Source organism: Camarhynchus parvulus, chromosome 10 (assembly GCF_901933205.1).
Source record: "Camarhynchus parvulus chromosome 10, STF_HiC, whole genome shotgun sequence".
NCBI lineage: Eukaryota > Metazoa > Chordata > Aves > Passeriformes > Thraupidae > Camarhynchus > Camarhynchus parvulus.
The window spans coordinates 6,363,729-6,381,529 of NC_044580.1; the positions used below are offsets into that span (position 1 = coordinate 6,363,729).

Genomic DNA, 17,801 nt, shown 5'->3' on the forward strand with positions numbered 1-17,801 from the left:
CTTGGTCTAAATCAGTACTTGGTGTGTGCAGCTCTTGGCTTTTGTCCTGCCACTTATGAAAAACAAGCATTTGCATGAGTAACACAACCAGTATATTAAAGACTCAGTTTTCCATGTAGAACGTGGACACCAAATGTATTATGATCACTTCTAACTTTGGCTTTATGCTTTGAAAATAGCTTCTATTAAGAAGCCAGAAAGCCAGTAGGAAATCTATATCTGCTTTTATGTATCAAACTTGCCAAAAAGTGTCTATAACCAACAGTGGAGAAGGTTCTTGTTTTACTTACATTTAATTAGCCAGCTGTTTAAAAAGAATTGACTGGAATGTCATATCAGGTGATTATGTAGACATTAAATAAATGTCTAAATGATCTGTTTGGTTTATCACATCTGTTTTAAGGCATCTTTAACTACATGGTGCTTGTAGCACCTTCCTCTTCTGTGGAAAAGATGCTGCTCTTTTTACACTGGGGTAGGTGCTCAGTGGGATGTGTAAGCTGTGTGGGGCTCTAGTGTAGGTAGCATTCATTACTATATACCAAGTACTTCTGGAAATGGTAAAATTGCTGATAAAGCAAGTGGTTATTTTTATCATGGTGAAACAGCTTGCAAAGTCTGATAAAAAGCATTCTTGGACAACCCCAGCAGAATTCCCTTCCAGCCTTTCCAGCAGACCAGCACAGTCACATGCAGATGGAGAGCACTTAACAGAAGCTGTTGGGCCTGCACTCCAGAGGCTCACTGAGGGCTTGGCAGTAAATGTAGACCCTCTTTAGCTTTTCCCCCTGAAAATCCTACTGTGCAGCACTTCATTTTCTGCTCTCATTGGGGACCAAAGGAGGAGACTAAGTGATCCTGGGAAAAGTATTTATAAAACTTATAGTTAAAAATTGAGGGGCTTTTAAAATCAATCATTTGCATATTGGGAAACAGGCCTGTTATTGTGGAAGGTGTTGCTAGGAAACCAGTGAAACAAATACAGTCCTAGTCCTGAGAAAAGGACAGCTTTCAGGAAACCCCTTCAGGAGCAAAAATGGGCAAGATTTCTTCTTGTTTTCCTATAGTGAGGATGGTGTCTTACCAGTAGCTGCTGTATTTCCCAAGTGAAATACAAAGGATTGTATACTGTCAAGCTCAGACAGAAATGGAAAATGCTGCTTACAATGGTAACCCTTCATCCCTGTTTAAGCATTCCAACAGTCTTCATTTCCAATCTGTGACTGCCCACCTATTGTACTAGGACTTCTCTGGGGCACTTGGTGACAGGTCTGGGGAAGAGAAATTTTTATGCATGTGACAATTCAAAATTAAGCTTAGTATTGTTTTTTCTCAAATTTACTGCGAAAAAGATTTGAGGGAAATAAAAAACATCATTGGGTTTTTGTAATACTTTGCTGATTGGTAGATTAAATTCTTTTTTGTTTTATTTTCTTGCGTGGTCACATAAGTGCTGCATCATACACAGGCTGCCTTAGTCAGTGCAATGGGAGTAGCAATTTGCTTATTAGTAGCAGGTTTACTAGACCGTGAAAATGTAACTGAAAAAGGAAAAACCCTTTCACAAAGCTGCTCTTACTTCATGCTCACAGAAGCCATGGAACTCCACCTTTCTGCTGCTGTTGAATAACTGCAGAATATTTAGCACTGAAACATAGGCCTTGTGTAGTATCTAAAGCTTGTATAATACCTTAGTTAGTCCAGAAATTGGGGTGTTCTTGAAATGTGTTTTTGTTCAGGTCCTGGCACAGCCACTTGGACTTGTATTCAAAACTGCTGCATTAGCTGAATTCCCAGACCCTGACCTGCTTGAGGTTGCTGCCTGAAGGGAGATTTTCAGTGTGTCTTTTCTCAGAAAGGAAAGGAAAAAACCAGAAAAATGTCTCAAATTCTCTGGTGCTGGACACTGATACTGGCAAGACAGTAAGAAAATGGGAGTAGTACTGTTGCTCCAGTGCATTATTCCAGATGTGAACAGGAGGGAAAGCTATAAACAGGAAAATGTATTTTTGTCCACCAACTTTGTACTGTACCAGAATTCTTGGAGTGGGTACAAAATATACTTGATTTCTTGAACACAGCAAGATTAAAATGTGTAGTAGTCTTTATTTTAAGCTAAAAGAGCAATATCACTCATCATTTAGTAAAATACCTCTCAAAAGTGATCTTCAAAAAGAAGAACTAACTGAAGGGATTTTGTCATTTGTAGCAAGGGATTTCAAAAGATTTTTCCCTTCCTACTATGAGTCATTTGAAAAAAAAAGTCTCAACAAAAAAAAAAAATGGGCAGTACATTTTATATTCAAATTTAACTTTGCAAAATAGCTAGAGAAGTAACATTGAATTAACTGAGAGTGTTTCAGGATTTGAAAAACCTTTTGTAAAATCAGCGAAATAGTAAGCAAAACAAAATTAAATGGCTTATTACCAGCTCACTTTTAAAAAATTGTTTGTAAACAGACAGTCTTTTATATACTGTTTGTTAAATTTGCAGGACTAAAATCTTAAAAAACGTTATAGTTCAGACTGAAAGCTAAAGCTTTTATACTTTGCTCTATAGAAGAACAGCAGCAGAGTGAAAAACTGACCTTGCTTCTTTCAGCATATGACTTAGATGAGAAAATTAAGAAAATGCAAAGGAAATCAGCAACTGAAATTCTTCAAATCAAATTACCAAACATTAAGCAGTAGACTATGTAAGGATATGTAGACTAAGCAGGATATGTAAGAAGAAACATAAAATCATAAATGTGTCACAGGTCTAGAAGGAGGAAAAAGTGCAAAAGCTTCTTTTGTTTTGCTATTTTTCTGCTTAGCATTTCACGGGCACGTACTTGTTCCCTGATTAGAACCTGGCTGGAAGTGCTTGGTGTGAGGCAGCTCTGCTGGTGTTGGGATAATGATGCTTCAGTTCCCATGCGCAGCAGAGTTTCTCCACAGCCAGTAACACTTTCTGTGGGACTGGTACCAGCTCAGCTTTTGTTTGTAATTTAAAATGTGCCATGGATGAGTCATCCATTACTGGCTGTAGCCAGTTTTGTGCCTATCCTGGAATCCTTCCTTTGCAGCATGGTAAAATGAGAAGGAATTCTGGCTTTTCATCAGTATGCTGACCTGGCTTTCTGATTCTTTGTGTAGTGAAGGTTTGGCATCAGGGGCTTTTTCCAGCCATCACATTTGGTCTTCTCTCCATAACAACGAGGAAAAAATGTTACTGTGTTGCTGTTTGAGCTATGTAAAGCATAGGAAAAACCTTAAGAAGAGAGCACAAAACAATTTCCCAATCCCTTGGATACCAGCTGTGTAATTGTATCAGTAATAGTTACTTGGCCTTTTATGGATTTTATTGTTACCTAAGAAATTTATACACAAATTATTTTGGAGATGGGAAGTTAAACTAGGAAAAAATGATAAAATTAATTTGCTACAGATATGTCAGTGCTGTGATCTACCTGCCTGGAATATCTTCCCTTCCATGCAGTGTGCAGGGTAATGTGAAAATTAAATTCATTTACCTGTGCATGAATTTTAGCAATCAACAGTTAAACATGATTCAGATGTTTAAGAATGCCTCAATCCACAAGTATGTTGAAATTAAATGGATTTTAAGCCTTGCATTGTTTTTGTCCCCAGGGTAAAACATCAAGTGGAATACTTGGGTCTGAAAGAAAATATTCGAGTCAGAAGAGCTGGCTACGCCTACAGACGGGTTTTCAAGAAGTTTCTGCAGAGGTAGGTAGCACTGTTTAGAAGAACTGCTATAAACAACAGCAGGGTTGTTTACATGATGAGGAGACAACCAAAAGGTTGCCAGTTTTGAATCCTTCCCGTTTCCCATGTAGCCATTTCTCCACATGTGCCTTGCTCAGTGATCTCCGTTACACGGAGATTTCAAAGTGCTTCAAAGCCTGGCTTTGTTATTACTGAAAGTGCTTAATCTTTTCTGTAAACTTGCCTTAAGGCCTCAGTATTTGTAGTGCTATGAGAGGGCTCCTCAAAGTTACAGAGAGTTCAAGGAACTGATGCAGTGCCTGAAATCTGAGTGTCCAGCTGCAAGCCTTTTTCTAAAATGTTACTGCTCCACTCTCCCCAGACAGAAGACAGGTAAAGAAGTCCACACCTGCCATTTAACCATTGCAATGTAAAGAGAAACCTCAGCTTACAGAGCTTGTTATCCTTCCACTGGTGTTCTGACAGCTGGGAATGGGCACAGCTCAAACCTCTGCAGCTGCTCTCAGAATGAATGAAAGCAAGTCAGAGCTCTGGAAGATCCGTCCTGTTCTCGGTGTCTTAGCACCAGCTGTTACCATGATTAACTACCTCCACTAGCTAATGAAATCCTCTTAAATAGGAACAGTTTCAAGATTTATACAACATTCAGCTTCTGTTCTTCAGAAACTGGAGACATGCAGCTAATAAGTGCCCAAACAGGCTTTATGTGATAAATCAGCTTTTGCTGGAAGTCATTGCATTGAATTTGAGAGTGTCAAACAAAAACTCAATCAGTTTTTGCAAGGAGTGGAGTATAGTTAATCAGACAGCACAGGACAAAGCCATTAGTAATCCTTCATGATAGTACCAAGAATATTCTAATAATGCAGTAACAGCCAGACCTAAAATCTCTGAAAGTATGGACTTCATTTTCACTGAACAATTACAAATTCCTTTTTCTTTATGACTTTCAAGCCTAGATGTATAAACATGAACATGCTACAGGCTATGTTACTGAGCACAGACTGTGGCTGAGACAAATAACAGATTTATACTGTGTGTTAAATCTAGCCTGAACACAGACTGTGAGAGCTGGGCAGGCTCTGAGAGTTCTGCAGAGAGGAAAAGCTACATGGTACTTCTGGATCCACAGGCAACTGAAACTCCTCTTATGGAATTTGGAATTCATCCTTTTGTTTCAGATTAATTAGCTTTGTTAAATGTAACATTTTGTTATGAGTAAAACTCTTCCTGCACCCTTTCCATTCACAGTTCCTAGCATCCAGAACAAGCTCTGTTCTGACCCCCAGAGTCAGTGTGAGTAAAATGGGGCTGAGGCATGGGATGGACAGGAAATGCATGCTTGTACACTTGTTTTCATTGGGCGTGCCTTGGCAGCTCCATGCAAGTGGAGATTGCTGGGCTGAATAGACTTTTATGTACAAAATTTACATTTGCATGCAAAAAGCCACAGTCACTGAAAAGGCCTGTGTGTTCCCAAGCATAACCAATCTGAAAGCTGAGCTCCCACTCCCTGCTCAGCCATCAGACCTAACTGCTGACTGGGAGATTGTAATACCTATCTGGGGGCAGTCATGATTTGAAATTGTTTCAGAAGCATGTTAAGAACACATTTAGTACTTGTGCTGAAATCATCTGCAAGATCATATTACACAAGCTTAACAAACCTGGATTCATGGATAGTGACATGACTGGTTTCATGGGGAGCATGCACGAGGACACTGAAGTGCCATTGCTGAACAGCAGTGAGCAGTCAGAGCTGTCACATTATCAACCTGCGAAATGCTTAAATAGTGCATGTTCTGGAATTACCTGTTTGTTCTGCCCTCTAGACTTGTCACACCAGTAAAATGTATGAAGTTAATTTGATGAAAAAGGAGAATTTTAAATCTGTTCTTACTTTGTACCCAAGAGCTCTACACATATTAAAAGGTCTTGAATCCCTGTGCCCTCCTTTACAGCTCAGGAGATGTAGGAGAGAATTTGTAGCATGGTTAAATGTCATGTCGCAGTCTCTTGTGTTGGTAGCAGTTTCAAACACCTTTTTTCACCTCAGCTCCTTTACCTTCAGACTTGGTCATACCCACCTATATCACTGCGCTGTTGGCAGTACATGATGAGCCTGCAAAAGGGGCTGGTAAATAAATGAGCTGGGAGTTACTTTAAGTTACAACTCCTTGCTGGGTTGCATCTATTTATCCCATAATACTGATAAATCACATAAATATGTAAGTGCACACATTGTCTAAACACAGACTGTGTATAATACACTGCCATATTTAAGGTGGTGTAAGAGCTACTTCATTACACTGTCCAGCAGAGTACCCTGAGCATTTGTTAACTGAAAGATTTGAACATGAGAACATCAGTGGTTTGAATCCTACTGAATTATTCAGAAGTTACTTTCTTTTCATCACATTCTATTCAGAGGTGTTTGGGTTTTGTGATACAGTTCTTCTTAACTGTTTGCTATTTCTGTTTGTGTGGTATTGTTACTTAAATTGCATGATACTGATCCTGCTTCTTAGCTGGGTAACATTTTAGATATGATGATAACTGGTAATCAACATTCCTTTAATGTATTTTCCAACAATTCCTTGTCTGATTTTTGAGAGCATTTTATTAGGAGGTGCCTAAATCATCTTAAGAACTTGGGAATTACAACAACCCAACCTCCAGACTTGATCACTTTTTTCATGCGTTGAATAGTTTTACTAATAAGCATGATTTAGTTTACATCACTTAAGTATGCCTGAGGCATTGAAAGGAAGCTGTCAAGAGTAAAGAATATAAGATTTTGGGGAGAAATTTGTCTCAATATATTTAGCTGTTCTCCAGTCTTGTCAAAGGAGCCCAGACAGCTGCTGCCAGAGAAGTTCCTTCTCCACAGACACGCTGGGGCAGCTAAAGCCCAGCAGTGCTCCTTTGGTGGCCAGTGGAACAAGGCAGCTTTGCAGCTCCAACCTGGCAGTTCCAAAAGCCCAAGTGAAGCCTGGAGAAGTGGGCAGTTTAAAAGGGGCTGCAGCCTGGCATTACTTGATTCTCAAGGCTTACAGAGGTCACCATGAGAGAGAAGGCTTCATGCTTCTTTCTGTCAAAGTTAGAGCACTTTCCTGCTCCTTTGGGGCCCTCTGTGGGGTCAGTTCCCAGAGTGCCCTCAGGGTAGCACCGACATCTCTGTGGCTTCCTTCTTGCACCGGCGGCCAAGCCAGAGGCTTCCTGGGGTAGAGCCAGCACTGGCTCCTTGCTAAATGCAGCCCAGCTGTTGAACAGGTGGGTTAGGAGCACAAGCTGGTCACTTGCTCAGAAACAGAAAAGACCTTTGTAAGAATAAGAGTGAGAAGGCTTGAGTGAGGAATTGGACATGTGCTTGGGAACCAGTGTAGAGTACCAAGGGTGTAGCTACTCAAACCTGGACCATAGGTCATTGTTGGTAAATAACCTCACCCTGGACTTAAGCAGATTCCAGCAGAACTTTATGCAATGAGCTGCTGAAGCTACCAGACAGAGCTTAGCATCTGGAGGTGGGAGACTCCAGGGCACTGTTGTTCTTCTCAGTTGTTTGGTCTCACTAAACAAGAAACATCTTAATACTGTTCATCTGCACGCACACCAAGCTCTGAGCCTGCTGCAATTGTCACCCTCCCCCAGGGTAGTGCTGGCCAAGAGTCAGTGGTGTTCTGCTGCTGCTGTTTGACCCCAGGTTTTAATCTCTTCTCGTTGGTGGTTTAAGGTATGCCATTCTCACCAAAGCAACCTGGCCCTCGTGGAAAGGAGAAGAGAAACAAGGAGTGCTCCACCTGCTCCAGTCAGTCAACATGGATCCTGACCAGTACCAGCTCGGGAAGTCCAAAGTCTTCATCAAAGCTCCAGAGTCTGTAAGTGTGCCAGAACACAATTCTTTAATTATGCAGCTGTTTGCTGAAATTAAACTCCTGCCAGCTCAAGTTGAGCATGATACCTGCTGAGGTGTGGGAAGTGTAAAACTCTGAGACAAGCTGAGCCTGTCTGTCACAGAGCCTCTGTAAAGGGCACACTACATAAAGACACTGCAGGGTTTTGGCACTTAATAGAAAGAGAATTAAATACATCAAGAAGAAAAATAGGTTATGAAGATGCTTTGGTATCAAGAACATTGGTCCTCTTCTCATAACAAGAACTGCTGATGAAGGTAGAATAATCCCAAGGGATGGTAAGGACAGTAAATCAGTGTTCCAGAAGGACTGCAACTTGAAATCCCAAAGAGATATTAGGGAGCCATCACAAGGCTGGTTTTATCCTGTGCCTACTAAGTTGTACAAAATGTGTTGGAAAAAAGTTTTCTTACTTTGCTGTTCAGGAAAGTTGTTAAGGAAAATCTGTGCTCTACTCGCCCTCCTGTATTCCTGGTGGATCAGAAGCAATGGGCCTTAGTTTGTGTAGCATATCTTGCAGCTGAGCATTGATTTCTTGGTGCTTTCTCTGAAGTTGCATGCTAAAACAAAAGCTGAACACTTCTATAGCTACCATTTGCTGTTCCAGGAACATATATTTTTCTAATAATTCTAATAATCCAGGCAATGACACTGCTGTGTCCAGTCACATGGGAAGGTATTTGTTAAAGGCAAAAAAAGAATGTTTCTCCAAGGCATAATAGAAGTTTTGTTGGTTCTACCATAAAAAGGGTAAGATACTGTTCAGGAATAATGGGATTTACATTCCTGCCTGCATCTGAGAGACATGTTTATACACCACAGCATGTAGTGCTTGAGGTGCTGGTTATTACAGTACTTCAGGTGGCATATTGGCAGAGCAGGAAACTATTATGGGATTGGTCCTACTTGGTCATGGCAACAACAGCCAGCCAGTTCTGAGGGAGTGTGAGCTTTACCTGCTTCCTGTGGAGCACAGCTGTGATTTCTTTCTGGAGATTATTGGGAGTTCTGTTGTACAACGTTGGTGTGGTTTCCTGGTGTCTGTCCTGTTCAGTAGCCAGGTGGCAATGCTGCCATGGGATTGATGGATCCAGTTCCCCTTCAGTCATAAAGGATCTGTAACCCAGCCTGAGTGCTGCTGGCTCCTTTGAGAGGAGGACATTGCTGCCCAGTGGAAGCATCTTGCCATCCCCAGTGCTTTTTTGTGATGCAAAGTCCTGCTTGCATGGATATTCATTTAATTATGTATCTGTGAGTTTTACTGAGGGGCTACTCTGCAGGTTAGGACAGCATGAAGTTGACTGGAAATTTTTTGGGGGTTGTGTTTCAATTTTAATTTTAATTAATACTTTTAATGACTATATATGTTTTTTTTGGTTTTTTTAATGCCATGAAATCTCTTTGTAAGTAAGTACCAAATTGAATCTGGGCTTTTTTATTTTATGTTGAAAATATTTTTACAAACTGAATATTTTAAAGAGTGATTTATCTTTTATTAAGAAAGACAATCATCTTTCATCTTATATTACTAAAATATTGGCTGGGATCGAATTGCTTCTGAGAAAAATCTTTTAGATGGTAAATGAAATTTTTTCTTTCTTCTATCAAAAAGAGCACCTGTTGTGGTTAAAGATGGAAAATACTTGATTTGCATGAGAGTGTAAGAGGAGGCTTCATAATACATATTTTATGAAAGGGTTTATGCAGTATCTTTATTTCTATAGGTTAAGAACTGTATTTTAGCTCAGTGATGAAATTGAACTTAATGGTTGACCTTCAGCTGCAGATGATAGATTATTTTGCACTGAGATTTTGCAATTAACATTATTGTTAGAGAAATAACTCATGAGAGACAGCATCAATATTGTCACTGTAGCCTGAATTGCACGAGGTTGGTCATGCCCCTGCTGCAGCTGAGGATGTTTTTGCATCAGGAGCTCTCGTCCCTGTGCTGAAATCCCAACCAGTGCTTGTGTTCAGGAAGAGATTTTAAACATTTTTTAAACAAGTTTGCTGTAGATGGAGAATTGCCAACTGTGAAATAAGGTTTTATGGGTGGCAGAAAGGCTTCATTATTTACATTTCCATCACACACCTGAATAAATATCTCTGTACAGGAGCAAGTGAGGTACTGTGGAAATGATTTGCACCAGATCAAGTTTCCTTTTTCAGATCAATATGAACAACTGTTTTTCTAGGTTTGCATGGTTTAGAGCAACAAAGTAAAAGTAAAAAAAAAATAATAATCCTAAAGCCAGGTTTGCTTCTTATATACCTGTTTTTGCTAATTACTCCTGTGAATGTTTAACATACAGTGCTGGGAAATAATAAGCAACAGTCATGTCAGTGGACTGGTTAAATGCTGCAATTTAGCCAAATGCTTGTGCTCCTGACAAGATAAAAATCCCATTTCACTGAAGTATGTAAAAGGCTGTAGTGAATGTGCTGTATCCTGCAATAATTATAAAGTTGTTCTAAATGCATTAAATTTACGTGTCTTTTAATAGGACCTGGGAAATTCTCAAAAAAAGGGGATCCACCTTCCATTCCTGTTTTAATAAAATAGTATTTTCTCTTGATTTCTGATATTTTAGATGTAAAAATCTTACTATGTCATTCTTGTGAATTATAAGGTCATAGTTACAAGTCCTGCAGCCAGCTGACAACCTTCAGTGGTGAGAAAGAATGGAGCCAGTGGACAGCAGGGTCTGAAATTCAGCCAGGGAAGAAAGCTGCTTGTGAACACTTGTGTTACACATGGCACAGATCCCCACAGGCATGGTAACATGAGAAGTAGGAGTTTCTGACAAGAGAAGAAGGAATTTTGGACAATGTGTGGATGGAGACTGAAGAAATGGCCAGTGGAGAGCCTTGCATTGCACCAGTAGAATATTTTAGGGAGAATCCATATTCCTCTTCCTTCGTCATGGGGTATGGAACTTAATGGGTAGACTGGTAAGAGCCACAGCCTCTCAAGCAGCAGAGATCTCTTCCAGAAAGGCTGCCTTAACATTCCAGTCTCAGATCCCACACTTGTGGAAGAGGAACCAGCTTGGATCTAGAGTGAAATGTACTGGAGAGTTGTCAAAAGTAGAATACAGCTTTTTCTTGAACTTTGCATGTAAAATGTCTTTCCCACCTCACTGTTTCTGTACAGCTGTTCCTGTTGGAAGAGATGAGAGAGAGGAAGTATGATGGGTATGCCAGGGCCATCCAGAAGGCCTGGAGGAAATATGCAGCCAGGAAAAAATACGTGCAGATGAGAGAAGAAGGTAGGTCAGAACTTCTGGTGGCAGGGACTGCACACACACATTTCCAGGAACAGAAGGAGGGGCACAAAGGGGGGGAAATCCCTCTCTGTAGGCAAAAGTTGCATTGCAGGTAACTGTCTCATAATGATTGCACTTTGTTGGAGCCCTGCAGTACCACTGATGAGGTTGACTGCTCTGCATGCTTGGACTGCCCAGTGTTTTGCTCTGAAATCAGAGCCAGACTGAGTAGGACAGACAGCAGAGATGCTGCAGGGGAGACAAAACAAGAAAACTTCCCACAGTTACACAGGATCTGAATAATCTGTAGGCAATAAGATCAATCCATGGACTCTCCTGGGACTTAGCTGTGTGTGACCTGGGCTGTGTGAATGAACATGCTGGGTTTGGAAGGGTTAATCTTTAATTTATAGCACTGGGATAAATTTCTTAGTTCCAGAAGTGCTCCTAATTAACCAGAACTACTGAGCTTGCCATCAGTGTATTTCTTTAGGAATGGGTTTAATGATCACATACATCCTTACCTAAAGGATTAGTACCAGTGCTTTACTGTTCTTCCATATTAGAAACAATGTAGTTCTCACTTCCCAAGAAATTCTGTGTGAAACAGTCGGCTCTTGGAGAGCATGAGTTTAGGAAACCTGGTAGATGCTATTAATCAATGTTTATGTTTTGGATTTAAGCATCAGATCTGTTGCTGAGCAAGAAGGAGAGAAGGCGGAACAGCATTAACAGGAATTTTGTGGGAGATTACATCGGCATGGAGGAGCACCCTGAGCTGCGCCAGTTCGTGGGCAAGAGAGAGAAGATCGATTTTGCAGACACTGTAACTAAATATGACAGAAGGTTTAAGGTGGGTGGAACAGCAACATCCCCTAAAGACCAGTTGTGCTGTGAGTCAGAGTTGTGTTCACCATCTCGTGCCAGGAACTGCCCAGCTCAGGGTCACACCAGGCAGGACTTTTTACTCCACACAGCTGTGTGTTTCCAGTGCCCAGCTCACAGCTGTGTGTTTCCAGTGCCCAGGACACAGCTGTGTGTTTCCAGTGCCCAGGACACAGCTGTGTGTTTCCAGTGCCCAGCTCACAGCTGTGTGTTTCCAGTGCCCAGGACACAGCTGTGTGTTTCCAGTGCCCAGGACACAGCTGTGTGGTTCCAGTGCCCAGCTCACAGCTGTGTGTTTCCAGTGCCCAGGACACAGCTGTGTGTTTCCAGTGCCCAGGACACAGCTGTGTGTTTCCAGTGCCCAGGCCACAGCTGTGTGGTTCAAGTGACCCTCACAGCTGTGTGTTTCCAGTGCCCAGCTCACAGCTGTGTGTTTTCCACCTCACAGCTGTGTATTCTGCCAGGACACAGCTGTGTATTTCCAGTGCCCAGCTCACAGCTGTGTATTTCCAGTGCCCAGCTCACAGCTGTGTGTTTCCAATGCCCAGGACACAGCTGTGTATTTCCAGTGCCCAGCTCACAGCTGTGTGGTTCCAATGTTGTGTTTCAGAGTGTGAAGCGAGATCTCGTCCTCACTCCCAAGTGCATTTACCTGATTGGGCGGGAGAAGATAAAGCAGGGCCCAGAGAAGGGCCAGGTGAAGGAGGTCTTGAAGCGAAGGATGGAAGTGGAGAGAATTCTTTCTGTTTCTTTAAGGTCAGTACCTGCAATGTATTTTTTTCCATTAATAGAGCAATTTGATTGATGAAGTGGGAATTGTAAGCTTACTTTTTGAATTTGCTTGCTTTGGGTTTCAGACTTGCTTCAGTAATCTTCATATTTCCAATTTAACTCTAGTCAAAAAATCTGCCATTATTGAAGAGAAGGATTTTAACTGTAATTTAATAGCACATGTTTTTTTTGCTCACAGTAATTACTGTAAAATTACTAAGTAGTATTCCTGTCTCTCAAAAGGGATTGTTTCAGCTATTCCATTATCAACTCCTGAAAATAATCAAACCTGTTCTCAGAAAGCAAGGCTCTGTAATTAATGCTGCTCGGCCTTTGTTATGTTTTTTAAAAATTAAAAATGCAAATATCATAATGCTGGCTGTATTTGCTGATGACATTTTAAACTGGATGGTGTATGCTCTGATTTCCTTGCAGCACCATGCAGGATGACATTTTCATTCTACATGAACAGGAATATGACAGTTTGCTCGAATCAGTCTTCAAAACAGAGTTTTTGAGCCTCTTATCTAAACGCTACGAAGAGAAAACACAACAAAAACTACCTCTGAAATTTAGCAATACGTGAGTTCTGGCTTTTTTCAATGGGTATTTAGGGATAAATGGTTTGTTCTTGCTGCCAAGGCAAATGATTGAGTGTGAGTTGTACTTCATTTACAATACTAGGCAGTAGCACAGTGTAAAACCCTGCATGTGCAAGGACACCAGACTTTGTGCTTGCCTTGTCAGAGTAACAGGTTAGGATTCACCAGGGCCACTTGACACTCCCACTGTGTGTGTGCATGGAGAGCTGCCTTTGTTCTCCTGACAGGGCAGGGCCTCTGCACAGCTGCTGCTGGCTCCTGGCAGGAGCAGGGAGCATCCTCTTCCTGTTCCTTCACCTAGGAGTGCAGACATCTCAGTGAAGAGTTTGAAAGAATTCTGGGCACATAATATAGCAGTCTGAAATACTGAAGTTTTTTGTGAGTGCTGGGGACTGCAGGGTGAAAGAATAATTCTAAGGAGGGCTCACTTAAGTAAATGATATTGGGAATATTGTTTAGAAACAAGTGTGAAAACCTAGAGCATGTCTGATGTGCATTTTGGCTGTGAGGACATCCTGGAAACAGTCCCAGCAAACATGTGCTTTTGTTAATACTTCCACCCTTTAAGGAGATCAGCAACAGCAGGCCTTGGATTTGTATGTTTATTTTATTGCCTTCACAAAGGTGGAGGAATTACAGAAAGCAACAGGAGCTCACTAATTTTGTTTGGAAAGGGCGTAGAAGGAGAATTGAAGTGAGGAACATAACTATAGCATAAAATCCTGTGCACTGAGAATGCAAAGTCAGTACCAAGAATATTGCATTTATTGTCATGTATTGCATTTCTGGGATCTTGCCCAAAGCCCTGTCTGAGTACAGTTCAGAGCAGATGGGTAGTGTGGAAATGCTGGGAAGGAATGTGCTTTTGTGTGTGTGTGTGTGCCTTTATGGGAAATAATGTGAAGTGAAGGGGCTGAGGTGTGTGTGTGCAGAGCTGTCCCCTGCAGGGCATGGTCACAAACAGCAGAGGCAGCACAGAGGCACTGCTGGCTCAGGGCTGACACATCGCCTACTTGGACCTTTGCACATTTTTGTTCAAAACTCACTGTCCTCTCCAGGGCATCTTAAACTTCCTTTGAGAAGCTGTACCAGGAAAGTGAAAACATCAATTAAGAACATTTTTTTAAAAAGCATGCAAAAAATATTTAATTAGGTGGTTATGTCAGCTGAGTCATTAATGGAATGCAGATTCTCAGTCTAAGCTTTTAATTTTATATTTCTAAGTTATCTGCTGCCAAGCAAAACTGCCTTGATTTGATGTAGCCATTCTGGTTTTTTTGATTTGTGTGTTCACATGTTTCTGTCAGACTTGAAGTGAAGCTGAAGAAGGAGAGCTGGGGGCCCTGGAGCAGTGCTGGTTCCCGACAGGTGCAGTTTATGCAGGGCCAAGGAGATGTGGCCATTCTCAAACCAAGCAATAAAGTGCTGCAGATCAGCATTGGACCAGGGCTACCAAAGAATTCCCGTAAGTAGGAATTTCCTCTGGAAATCAGGGGTTTATAAAATCAGAGAATGGTTGACTTTTTCTATCTGTGCTTGGCTCTAGCCCCATCATGTTCTGTATTAATTTCTTTGTAATACACAGAGATCCTAAGGATTACAGCAGAGTTCCTTGCTGCTCTACAGCTGTCAGTGGTCTGGACCTTGTTTACTGTAGTTGCAAGAAGGCTTTGCTTTATATCCTGAGGCTGAACTGGATCACTAAAGGGAGAATATCCCAAAGTTACCCTTTCTGCACCTAATGCTTTGTAACAGCCTGGCCAACCCTGCAGAAGTCAAATTCCCTATTCCTGAAGATCAGCTCTTTCTGATCCCAGAACAGGAAGCTCATTAATGTTACTGTGAAGGGGTTACAGAACATTGCTGGTTTTTTCTAGGTCCCACGAGACGGAACCTTAGCCAAGGCAGAGGTTACTCCAGTAGGTCACAAAATCAGACTTATCCTATGAGAGCTGCACCACCTCCTCCAGGTAAGTCCTCTTAGCTTGGGCAAAACAGAATTCCAGGTAAAGGCTCTTGGTTTTCTCCTGTCATCTGGCAATTTTTACCCATTAAAAAAAATTTATGGTAACAGTTTAAATTTTTCTTTAAAAGACTCTGCCTGGAAAGCATCTGTTTGTAGGCATTTTATGAAGTGTCTTGCTGGATATTACCCCAGAGCTGTCCTGCTTGGCATGGATGGTGACTTGTTCAGACACTTGGTGTACGCCACTGAATCTAAACCTGACCCTGTAGCCTTCTGCAGTGTGAAGGGTACAGGCTCTGTGCTTATCAAGCCATGGACAATGCTTTGCAGGGAAATTGCTTTCAGGGCCAGCAGAGCACAGAATGCAGTTTGTGTCTCATTGTCCTGCCTGTCAGACACGTTACAGCTCCTGTGTGCTGGGACACAGCAGCTGTGCCAGTGAGCAGCATGGCTCTTTCTGCAGGGCACTGATGTCATCAGGGTGTTCCACTTCTGCCCTGGGCAGATAGGATTCATTTTGCTTGTGAACTCACAGGGGAGAACAATATTCCATTGACCCAACATTTCCCAAGAGTTTTTCTTTTTACTTACACTCCCAGAGTGCTTTCTTTTTTACAAAGAGTCCTCTTTCAGTCAGCTGCTGTTTATTGAGAAGCACAATGCTAATGGTGGAAGTTAGGGGTGTGACCAGTCTTGGTCTCCAAATTAAATAGACAATTCCAAATCCTCACAGCTCTATGAGTCAAGCTAACAACTGTGTGATCTGCCAGATCAGTAGTGAGCTGGGAAATTACTCTAAGAGGTGACCTGTCAGCAGACAGAGGTAGGGAATATTTGTACAGCATCAGTTAAAGCAAGGACAGTCTAGTTTATATTTTCAAAAACTGTTTCAGCAGTTTTATAGCTAGGAGGATTGTTACTGCTGAAGTTAAGTGCTGTGGTGACCCTCAGGCATTGGGCTATCACATTTAGAAGGTGAGTAGAAGGCTTTCCTACAAACCTCTCTGTAGGATACAGTAACACGGCTGTGGTTGTTTTTTGAATGTTAAACTCTCTTAGAAAGTAGCCACACATAGCTGGAAAAACAAAATTGCAGACAGTGTTACAAAAGAGTTCCAGTTAAAATGTTCAGACTTTCAGGGAGTTTAAAGCCATGTCATGATTTGGGCAAATTCCTCCTTGAAAGTCCCAAACAATTATCTGGGTTCTGCTATTTTCACATCTTGTTTTGAAATCAGTGGTGCAGTAGCTGAACAGAGGGTTCTGTACAGGTTCAGAATAACCCAAATCTTTATTAAGATCACCATAATGTCTGTGTCATCCTGGCTTGGATTGACAGCGGGGTTTATGCAGGACTTTCTGACCCTTCAGTTCTGCCACAGTACCCAGAGAACATCAGAAGTGAGGAGCAGCTGTTAGAGGCAGTAGGGTTTTCCCTGTAAAGGTGCTGTGATTGTGAATTCCTCTCTAAGAATTAGCTGTTCTTTCTGCTAATGTTTAGCAGGCATAATCACAATGGCAGAGCAGAGGCTCACCCATGGAAGTGAGAAATCTGATTTTTAATAGAAGCATAGCTCCCCTTTTGTTCCATAGGAGTTTTAGGAATGTAAAGCATCCAGACTTGGGCTCTTTAGGCCCTGATACTGCAACTAGCTCAGACATGGGTGGGTTTGCTTTAAATTGAAGTTAGAGGCATAATTATGTATTTAAAGGCATAGACTCATGTCAGTCCTAGAAAATTTAAACTCCTTTTCAAGTACCAAAATAGCATCAAGGCATTTTTTTAAAAACAAAACAACAAAAAAGCCCAAACACCCCCCACCCGCATGCTTGTTAAAATAGACAAGTATTTATAGCAACTTAATAAAAACAGTCCAATTCCTTGAGTATGTGGTGGACTGACTTTGAACTTCAGAAGAAGGAGAAGAAATTTGGATATGGATTAGCTATGGATATGATTAATTACTATGGATTAGCCCTTATCTGGATAAAATATTGTGCAGTGCTTTAGAAAGGAGTTTGTGGTGCCATGTTAGCTGCACTGGATCTCAGCTGAGAGGTAACCTTTGTGCTTGCTCGGAACACCCAGGGCACAAGTCTTAAACCTGAGCATGAGTCCATGAAGTTGGCAACCCAAAAGAGATTGTCAGCAGACCAGAAGCTGGGTATAAATCAGCATTTCAACATGATTTTGTGTTTGGGTTCCTTGATAGTGTGGCTCTCTGACAGCTGAGTCTGACAGCTAAGCCACCAAAGGTTCCTGTTACTGAGCTGGAGTTTGGGCTGCATGCACTCACTCAGTCACTTGATTTACTTCCAGGTCAGCAGCAGAATGGAGTAATAAATCCCCCCCAGTGTGCAGCCCATCCCCAGATCCCAGGAAATCAGTGGGCCAATCAGAGGAACCTGTACACAAATATGACACGACCGGCTTTACCACGGCAAACGTCAGGAGGATCAGGCAAGATTTCACAGCAACCACAAAGCTTGGATTTCTTGAAAGTACCTGACCAAGGAGCAGCTGGGTAAGATTTTACATTGAATCTGATAAGAAGATGTCCATTTTTGCAGATAGTTTCACACACTCAGACTGTTCATGACTGATACACTCTGTGCATCAATCACCACGTTATACTCTTGAGCTGTACTCAAAGGTTATCAT

At 41.6% G+C, this 17,801-nt stretch overlaps 1 protein-coding gene across 1 annotated transcript in view; it reads left to right on the plus strand.

Moving 5' to 3' along the window:
- Positions 1-17,801, plus strand: part of MYO1E (myosin IE) — a 75,928-nt gene that overhangs the window by 53,831 nt on the left and 4,296 nt on the right. The window contains exons 18-26 of the mRNA XM_030955010.1: positions 3,634-3,732; positions 7,466-7,610; positions 10,804-10,918; positions 11,599-11,768; positions 12,411-12,556; positions 13,007-13,153; positions 14,481-14,638; positions 15,051-15,143; positions 17,460-17,664. Of these exons, the coding sequence (XP_030810870.1) occupies positions 3,634-3,732; positions 7,466-7,610; positions 10,804-10,918; positions 11,599-11,768; positions 12,411-12,556; positions 13,007-13,153; positions 14,481-14,638; positions 15,051-15,143; positions 17,460-17,664 (1,278 nt within the window). The remainder of the gene's footprint in view (positions 1-3,633; positions 3,733-7,465; positions 7,611-10,803; positions 10,919-11,598; positions 11,769-12,410; positions 12,557-13,006; positions 13,154-14,480; positions 14,639-15,050; positions 15,144-17,459; positions 17,665-17,801) is intronic.